Genomic DNA, 10,743 nt, shown 5'->3' on the forward strand with positions numbered 1-10,743 from the left:
TCACCTTTTAGCACTACTTGGCACTTGCCAAGATAAAACCACGAGTATGATATTTGCTCCAAATTCTTCATCAGATTAGTGTTGATTAGAAGAGTCAAATATTGCCGATTTAAAACCCTAAACTTTGTGGGCCTTTCCATGTACTTTTAGTGCACAGCATATTTACTTCCTCTGAGTATGTGTACAGGGAAGGTGGCTGCTTCACAGATGGCATTCTGAGAGAGATCTCATAATACAAGTCACATTTCAGTGCACACTTCTATCATATTGCCACTAAAGTGTTTGACCTTAAGATTTAAGTACCTGCCACTGGTCGACAACCTGGGTCTGCAGGGACATAGACTTCTGAGGGTGTAGATGGAAGCCTTTCCATCTGGTGGACAATTATGTTGTCCAATAGAGAGAGGGGAAAGGATAAGGAGGGAGAAATCCTTTGGTTGTGGCTTCTTCTCAAACTAATGTGTAGTAGAAAAAATCTCAGATCTAGAATCCACAATGTACAGTCAGGGGGTCACAGGTAATATCACTGCATTCTTTGAAGCATCTCCAGCTTTCTGTCTTTTGTGTTCTCTGAAAGGAAAGTTTTCTTCAATCTTCATCACTTTGAAGAGCATACTATTTTAGTGAGGCCAAAGGAAGAACTCGTGAAGGGCTGGTACCCAGGGAAGAATGCAGAGACAGATTGTATCGGGCTTGAATCTCAACAGAAGCAGCAGATGTACAGGGACAGACACTCTGCTGATGTAAGTTAGCACAGCTCCATTCAAGTCAATGGAGCTATGCCAATTTACACCAGCTGAGAATCTGGCCCACAGTATCTGAGAACACTACACAGAGAACCAACCAAACGGTAGCATATTTGCGAGAGCTAGCTGGCTATGTTCCTATGGTGCAGCTCAGCAAAACTGGTACCAGTTCAGACAGCAAAGGTCTGAGTCCTTTGCTGGCACCAAAACCAAAGCATATGGGAATGATCTCTCTCCAAACTTACAAGTTTTCATGCTCTGCCTTTTGCCAAAGGGGGACTTTGTTCAGGTCCCTGAAACAGTGCAAGAGAGAAAAGGAAATGTGTGGATGGTTAAAAAATTTGGATATGAAAAATACTGAGCATTTTCACACATCAGTAACTTGGCCATTATTCTAATGTTAAAAAGGACACTGTTTACATTATTAATAGTCAACAAAATTATGCTAAAAATGCAACTGTTTTTTAATTTTAAAAAAGTAGTCTGATTTACTCCTGTTTAGAGACCTATTTCTAAACCCATGAAAATTGGGGCTGATAAAGGATGAGCTCAGAGACACTTAACTATTAAACAGTGCCACAATTAATGATGGCATAATTAGAGAGAAAAATTGGGAGAGTATTCATTAATAGGTTTTTCTGTTCTTGTTAGTTAGTTATAAACAAGCTGTGGAACTCATAAAAGTAAAGCAATATATTTTAATATCCAGACTGTGACATGTGTGACATATTTGTTTACAGTGTTGTTGTAGCGGTGTTGATCCCGGGATAAGAGAGAGACACAGTGGGTGAGGTTATATATTTTACTGGACCAATGGTGGAAGAGACCAGCTTTTGAACTTCAGAGAGCTCTTCTTCAGGTCTGGGCCTAACCCACCTTGTCTTTCTCAGCTGTGTGACATGGCACTTTCCAGTTAAAAATTGTTAAAATATGCTATCTGAGCATTCTTACTTGCCCTAGAAGTGCAGTAAATGTATCAAAGAACAAAATGTATCCCAGTAATAAAATCTTGTCCAGCCACTGGAGACTTTGACCCTTGCTTTCAAGGGTTCTGCAGGTGAGGAAATCCGAAAACAAACATTTATACAACAAACAAACAGGTTTAATATACTGGAAAAAATGCTTTTTAATGAAAGTACCATGACACAGAATGTAAATACACAGAAAGCTTATTCCTAATTGTGCTTTTACCTAAAATTGATTAGAAGTCATTGATTGAGATTTCCAAAGCGATCTAGGGGATTTAGACACATATCTTCATTACACAACTGACATATGCCAGTAGATTTTTGGATCAGGCCATCAATGGGAGTCTTTCCATTTACTTCAGTCAATGTTGGTTCAGGTCCTTAAATGGTGCAAATTAATTTTAATGAAGGATATGTTTCCAAGGAGGAGATTTTCAATGCTAACAGCTATTTGTGGCTTTGAAAATCTCCCTCTAGAATTATGCAGTCATAGAGTTTAAAGACAGAGGGAACCTCCATTTTCCAGTATGACCTGCTCATCACAGTCCACTAAACACCCAATTACCCCTGCATTGACTCAGGTAACATGAATTAAACTAGAGTATTACAGCCTCACGAGACTAAGCTAGTGTGTGCCAGAGTCCTCTACAGACCACATACAAAATCCCAACCACTTACTTTTAAAGGTAAAGTATAGATCATGCTTTACTCTTAAACATCTTTTCCCATTGGAAAAAATGAGACCGACCATTTTTACAAAAATCAAAATCAATGCGTCACCAATAAAGTTCTAAGCTTCTAAATCATCTTCCCCAAAACCCAAGCTTTTGTCCCAGCTTCAGATGACAAGTATTCCTATGTACTTCCAGACCTTATTCTTGCTGATGGTAGTGAATATGGATATCAACAAAAGCACAACATTTTCATCCTGGTTTCTTGAAAATATAAAATTTGAGATGTCCAAACTGAAGAATGAACGGGTGTGGGCACAAAGCTTGTACATAGCCCCTATTATTTTCAAGAGCTACTTTTATTTCATCATCATCTAAATGAGGAAAAAATTGGCCTTTCTAGTGAATAATGAGCTTCTCAGATTTTTAGACAGGGAAAGTGGAGTGTACTGTTTAAATTTTGTTTAATGGCACTGGAAATTTGAACATATTCCTGCATATGAGGCACCTTGTTAGAGTTTCTCCAGGATATTTCTTCAGGCTATCCCTACAGTATTGTTTCTCCTTGCTAGATCCATCTGGGCAACAAAGCCGAGGGATCTACCAGACTGTGGAGGGCTCAGATAAAAATAGAGGTAGAAAATGGAACATATAGTAAGAACTGTTTAGTAGTAACAAGAATCACATTCTGTACTTTTTGATTATACACAGGGTGCTTTTTAAAAGAGGTGTTTAAAAAAAAGTTGTTTGCTATTTAGTTGGGTTTTTTTGCAGTCATTTGCAAATGTCATCCATAATCGGCTCTGTTTTTAGTTTTCACTGGAGGAGATTGCCTTATGAGCAGGTATAGATGGCAAAAATCAAATTGATGAGTTACAGTGATGACTCTTGACAGTTTTACAGATAAAAATGTAACAAGCACTGGAAAGACACTGTATTTACACATGAGAAAATGCTCTTCTTATCATAACACTGTCCCCTTTTAAAGGCCTTACAACTACTTGGCAGTAAAAATTCTCTCTGGTCTGGAACTTGACAAAATGTCTCAACTAGGGAACTGTTTTTTACTTGGAGTAAGCAATTAAAATTCACTTCAGCTCATTTCTCTTTTTATTTATAAATTCCATGTAGAAAAAACTGTCTAAAGAATTAAATTATAAGAAACAGAAACATTCTATGGAAAATAGAACATGGAAAACACCACAGCACTGATCTTCCAAACACTTACACATGGGTAGACCTGCTGAACTCAGTGGAACTACTTGCATGCATAAGAATTTGCATGGTGAAAATGCAAGGCCTTTCCAATATCCATGCAACAGAGTGTTCACTGTGAAGAAACTGGACTGGACGAGGGAGAGGAGCAATATAAAAATAAAACAAAAATCATGAAATCATTGGCTTCACAGGTCAAAAATATTATTAAAATACACTCATAGACTACTATCCATAACCACACTCACACTTACATATCCAAATGGTGTCACTGCATGCGACTGTTGTGGATATATTAAACTGCAGAGGAAAAATTTATACAAAATCAAACTGTGCATAAATATAGATCTGTGGACATTGCCTCTTCAGGTAAATTAGCTCAGAGGATTGTGTTGCACTTCTCAGTCTATTGAGACTAAATTTTTAAGTACAGAGGCCCCTTTGCCTCAACAGTCAAAGAACATAGCAGCATCGAGGGCTATTATCAATTTTTCAGGGTAGAATATTATGGCCTCTGCACTGATAGAGGAAATGTCTGGATTAATAATTTCAATATGTGGAGACTACTTTTGGCTACTTGCAAGACATCTGGAAATACACACATTTATTTTCACATACAGGACATTTCAGTCTCCATAAAACAGTTTCTACCTTGAATCACAATAGAAACAATAAAGGTGTAGTGGCACTAACTCGGAGGAAAATTTAACAGCACCTACAGTCTCACTATTTCCTAGTCCCCTTAAGCAAGACCATATAATGGATTTTTTTCTCCATATGGAGTAAGGGATAACTCACTTAAATGGTTTCAAACACAACCTTTAAACTGCCAGCAGGGGATGCTAGTGCTTCCATGCATTTCATCCTCTCTGCTCTGTTCCATGAAGCAAAGGGAATGAGATGGCTCTTAGGCTCTGATCCTAGAAATACTTATGCACACGTATAACTTCTCACATGAACAGCCCCATTTAACACTATGGGACTATTCATGTGAATAAAGATATGTACATGGTTACATGTTTTCAGGAGTGAACGCATGGAACCTTGGTCTATGCATTGGACTGGTCACTTTATGACTAAAAATAAAAAAAATAAAAAAACAAAGTGTTAATAAATGTTAATATTTGGAAACTGTCTTATGTCATCTTAAAAGTGAACCCATATGAATATCCTCCTATGGTGCAGTGTAACAGTAACAGTCCTTTTGACTTTGTACAGGACTTGAAGAACTCACAGATGCCGGATGAGTTCAGTAGGTATTGTAATCCAGGAATGGGCTTTTATAGCACAAGCTTTTCTAGGCTGGCAGTGGAATAATGTCAGAAAGCAAGTATTGTATTGGGATGCAGTTCGGGTTCACCCACTCCTTGCAAAAATAAAGTCTACAGTTTGCTGAGTTCTAGGGCACCTGCACACAGTAGAGGTTCCTAATGGTACATCATCAGGACACAATGTCGTCATATAGTGATGTTACGCCATAATAACATAGCCTCAGACAGTGAGTGTTTGTTGGGACACTACTATATAGATTATACTACTCTATTACAGCAAATCCTGTTCTGAGGGGCTCCCTAAAGCTTGGAATCCACAAGCCATTGCCTTGTGATCAACTGTACCTTAGCAGTAGCTGTGCAGGTTGCAGTACATTACTAGTAATAGGTTTATTTATATAAATTTTTTTTAGTAAGTGACATTAAGATTTCAGGGTACATTCCTGACACAGTTATATTGACAGTGAGCTACTATAATTCAACTGTGAATGCCACTGAATCTGTTAAGAATTTTTTAAAAATTACTATTTTACTGGGAATACATGTTATTTATTTTAAAACTGATGCTGTGTTTGCACATCCATACTCACCATGATACATAATGCCCCAGAAGGTAAGAGAGTGCATTCAGAGCTGCACCAGCAACACGTGGGACCATGCGTACTGGGATGTCCTGTGTGCAGAAAACTGGGAAGAATGAAAACCAGCCAACATATTGGGTGTGTGTGTGGGGGGGGATCGAGGGGTGGGGTCCTGTCCACACAGCAAAGAGAATAATAGTATGCTGGTTACAGGAAGACAACTCTGTGCCACATGACAAGGTTGAAATGCTGTTAGCAACCACACCTAATAACTGAGTTCTAAACACATTGTGTGTGGATGCAAACTATGGGTATGTCTACACTGCATTTGGAGGTGTGACTGCAGCATGTGTAGACATATGCAAGACAGATTTAATGTAGCTAGTGTGAGTACCAACCGCAGTGAAGCTGTGGCAGCGTGTGTTGTACAAGCCCATCCAGGACCCTAGGTACTTATTTGGGCAGGTAGCCCATGGTAGGGAGACTAGAGGTCCCTATTTTCTAGGGACAGTCCCGATTTTGGTGGCTTTTTCTTACATAGGCACCTATTACCTCCCACCCCCTGCCCTGATTTTTCACACTTGCTATCTGGTCACCCTAACCCATGCTGAAGCCTGTGCTGCCACGGTTTCCCGGCTATTGGTACTCATGCTAACTCGATTAAAGCTAGCTCAGCTATGTCTACAGGGGCTACACTCAAACATCTGACTGCAGTGTAGACATACCCTATGTTTGGAACCAACCATGCTCATAAGCAGTTACACAGATGATTGAAAGCTTGTTTATGGACAGAGCCAAACTCTAGTTATAGAAACTAGCTCCCTATAGGTATTTAAGACAATCTGAGTAAGAATTATGTTGCTCGTCCAATTAAGTCTACCAAAGAAAATCTACATGTCTACCGTTCTCTCTCTAGTAAACTTGTTACATTACACAGTTGTTTCCAGGTGGTAAGAGCACAAACTTAATTTTCTGCTAATTTTTTCTTATTACTTCTGAATGTCTACATGGGGACACTACAATTCCTTGTCTTGCTCAGATCTACAGTTATTGTGGTAACCATCTACTGACACTGAAGGGAGTTGTTAGCTACGTTCTAATATTCAAAGTTAATTTGACATACTGAAGAAAAACAAAAAAACATAGGCATAAACAAACAACATTAAAACACGCTGTCCAGTACATGTTTATGCACTTGGCACATTGTTGCAGCGGCTGCATTGTAAACATTGCAGGAGAGTGCAAACACTGCAAGGGTAAGTTTGATTCAGAAATACTCTGTTTCCACTGAAAGAGAGTTTAACAAATTGAAAATTCCATTGGCACATTTCTGCTTAGCTTAGGTTTTGTAAAATCTTGTTTCTAAAAACCTGTTTTTACAAAATGTAAATTTGGAACTAAATTCAATTCGACAGGTTCCTGTCAATAATCCACAAGTGAGCCTTGAAATGGGTTAATAAATGAAATAAATAAATCTGATTTCCCCATAACCCGAGTCTTAGATTTTGATTTATGACAGTATTTTTTTCTGCTGCCTTTAGATTGCACAGGAAACAAGCATCCTGCAGGTTCCACCAAGCCATCTTTTGTTTCTACTGTCATTACATACATTTACTTTTTTTTCCTTTTATAAGACTAAAGTGGCACTCCCATATTGGGAGCTGAGAGAGAGGCACACTACCACCTGGAGTTCCTTTGCATGTGTAGGAGTGCCATTGTTGTGTCATCCCTGATGAGGCTACAATGTGTAGTCCCTGTACTGGCTGGCCAACTCAAGACGTGGCTGTTGGACAAGTGTAAGGTCACGTTCTTCTCACCCAATCCAAAGTGGCTAGCCATGCTACTCGGACACAGTCCTCATGCTCAAGTGAATGCAAGAAGAGATATTGTGATTGGTCTCCACATGGAGGTGAAAGATGGGACAGGGGTTGGCAAAGGCTCCTTACAATTGCATGGTGCACATAGTGTATTTCCTGATCTTATTATACTATATAATAAAATATTTCTTAAAATAATAGGAAATTCCAAGGCAAAAAACTTTGTTATCTGAACTTAAAGTACCCTTACAAACACTGCTAACTTTAATTACTGTAAATTAAACCTAAGCATTAAAAAGGTATGAAAAATAGATGGATTAATTCAGGTAATGTAGGTAAAGACTGCAATATCTTTCACATTTATATAGTCTCTTCAAATGTACATGTATGAAGATTCACATTAAGCAATCCACTACAGCCTCAACTTTAGCCAAATAAACCCATACAATCTCATGCTTATTAACATAATAGCACAGATGTAACAGAGTAGAATTTGTACCTTAATATTTACAATCAGTAAAAAGAAAAAAGAAAAAAGCCTTTTCACAATAACACATCTGCTAAGAATTCTGCTAGGTAGAATTATACTTAATAATGCGTCTATACCACTGCATTAAATTGTTATACTAGTTATGCTGCATACATAAGAGTGTTTCCCAAAGAAAATCCATTTTCATTGCATATTTTGACTTATAAGTTACTTAGAAGAATGATATCCCTTCTTTTAATTATTTCAGTAAACATAATAATGCCATTGCTAACTACACCACAAAGTACTTTATTTTCCCAATTTTTTAGTAATATGAGCCTACTTGTAATTAAAGGCATGCTGCATTAATGGTGCTGAAAGTCTCAGAGGGAAACATTTAATGTCCACCTCATAATATTATGCCAGAATTACATGCACAGAAGACTTTTTAATAATCTTTGTTTCTTAATTTAGTTTTGATTGACTATGAAATCCAGAGGAGTACTCTAGGGCTCGAATTTCTACTGTCATCAGCACTTCTGCTCCATAAATTGTACAAACGCAGATGACTTCTTCCGTCTGTAGGCTTCTTTTCAAAGCTTCTGTTTAACCTATCCAGAAAATTAGCTGCAGGCTGCAGATAATTGCAGATAATTTTACCATTTTTAAGCCACTGGGATGTTGCATTGGGCTGTGACAGCCAAATTTGTCTAGACACAAAGAGCAAATCATATTTTTATGTTGTCACTTCAGCTTTATACGCATGTTCATAACAATCTCAGCTCTGTATGCAAACTACAGCAGCAGCCACTAGGGGTTTCCTAGGTAAGTATCTGAGAGGGGTTTCTTTTCGAACCAGGGATTAGTAATGGAATTAAAAGTTATATTAATAAGGGTTAGATTCGAGCAAATCAATCACCTCTCAGGAAGGGGTGGTATGTAGCTGTGCTGCTCAAGCTGATAGCTGAGTAGGAAGAGAGAAGGAAATATTACACTGGCAAATTATGTTTATTAAAATTAAAATGGGGTCTGTTTGAAGCAGTGTTAGTGAGGATAGATTAGTGAGCAGAGTGCAAGTGGTGCAATCAAAAGGTACAAAACCAATGTAATTGCTTCATGTATGATATCAGCACAGCGTATGTGGTGACTGTTTGTGTCCATGCATACAACACCCCAAATGTGTGTGTGATTGCACCTGAACACTTTCACGAGTACTGGGGGTTGAAACGGATGCCATAAGCCATTCAAAAGTTAATTTTCCCAGAATAGACCTGTTTGTCACAGAGTAATAGTGATCTCCATACAGATAATATACAGGCAAACAAATATATTTAGTAGGTTATATCAATTTACAGTAAACTTATTTATAAGAACTCCTTAATTTCCCAGAGCTAAATTATTAGCTAGAATTATACAAATTTCTATTGCTTTACTGATATCATCATAATAAAATGAACCATGAATAACACCATATATATGATTTATACTTCAAAACTACATTTTCCTATCAAGGAATAATAGTTTTCAACAGAAATTAACATTCTACTGGAAGAAAATTTATTTTATATATAAATGTAAGAAAAAAGTCTTCTACAAGCTGAAAATTTCTTCCAACATTAAGAATCTCCTAGGATCTGATCTGGCAAACCTTTATGCATACAGCTTTACTCAGGTGTAATGTTTTGACACATACATAGTGCCTAGTTCTTCACAGTTGGCACAACTATTTACTAAGTGCAACATTTTCACAATTGGCCTCTAATTTTAGGAAGACCAGATGCAGAAAGCCTGACTTAAGACCCTTGGGCATGATTTTTAGAAGTGCTGGGCACCCGCAAATCTAATTAAAGTCACAGGAAAATGCAGATTCTCAACACCTCTGAAAAATCAGACCCTAGCTAATGGTGTTTCTTTTAATGCTGCCCATAAATACAGCTGTGAACATTTATGGCTCATGATAACGAAGCATTAAGTAGCAATGCTTAGAGCTGTGCATACTTCCCTGAAAACACTGTCAATGCACCTTCCCCCACCTTAAACCTGCAATTGTTTAAGTATTCTAATTGTAGACTTCTACTGGGCAAGGATGCCTAATTACACCACATTATGATGGTTTCATGATGTGAACACACTAAAATCAAGCCACCAAACTCTTTTTCACAAATAACCCATGCAAACACACCCAGTTGAAAAGTTAGTGCACTAGAAGCTTGATACTGCTTTCATTTAAGTCCACTGTAAGCATTGCCATTGATTTCAAGTGAAACAGCATTGGGTTCTAACTAAATGAACCACTTATCCTACAGCTTAATGTGTTTTAATGAAGATTGCCTATTTCTTCTTGCTTTGTTTCTCAGAAGCCTTTCACATTTACGAACTCATAATATTATGTGGCTTTGCCTGGATCTTCACTGAATTGGGGATTTCCACTTTGCATCTGCCTATTACAGAAACACATCCTGAAACTATATAGGAAAGGAGCATTGAAAAGTTTGCCTTACCATTGCACAGAAGGTCTCGGGAGGATCTCCACATGTTATATCAGGGGGATCCAGGGTCACTTTCACATATTTGATCATGTCTCTGGATTCTGGCTGACAGGCCATGTAATCCCAAATTTTGCCTTCTTCAGTGTAAATCTGAGTCTTACACACGTCATAATGTCCCCACACTGAAGGATAATGCTGCATCACTGAAGATACAGTAACCCAAAGGGCATGAAGTGACAGGAATCTTGACAAATACATCTCTAAATCCTTTGAAATTGCCTTGATAATTATAACCAGTATTGATTTAAGGACAGTCTATAGATTATAAATATATGTACATGTATATTTATGTGTGTATCTTATAAAGAGGTTGCACAACTGAACGTGAAACGTTAGAATATGGTACTTGCTTTACTAAGTTGAAGACTTTGGTAGAAGCCTAACATATTCAAAACAGCAGCTTTTCACCGAAATCTGAAGCTTGTCCTTGGTCTTATAATGTGTCTATCAGGGCTT

General features: G+C 37.8%; 1 protein-coding gene across 1 annotated transcript in view; it reads right to left on the reverse strand.

Moving 5' to 3' along the window:
• Nucleotides 1-10,485, reverse strand: part of NTNG1 (netrin G1) — a 198,836-nt gene extending 188,351 nt beyond the window's left edge. Inside the window, exon 1 of the mRNA XM_077824836.1 lies at nucleotides 10,240-10,485. Coding sequence (XP_077680962.1) covers nucleotides 10,240-10,485 — 246 coding nt within the window. The remainder of the gene's footprint in view (nucleotides 1-10,239) is intronic.
• Nucleotides 10,486-10,743: the final 258 nt, after the last annotated feature.

Source organism: Eretmochelys imbricata, chromosome 8, assembly GCF_965152235.1.
Source record: "Eretmochelys imbricata isolate rEreImb1 chromosome 8, rEreImb1.hap1, whole genome shotgun sequence".
Taxonomy (NCBI): Eukaryota; Metazoa; Chordata; order Testudines; family Cheloniidae; genus Eretmochelys; species Eretmochelys imbricata.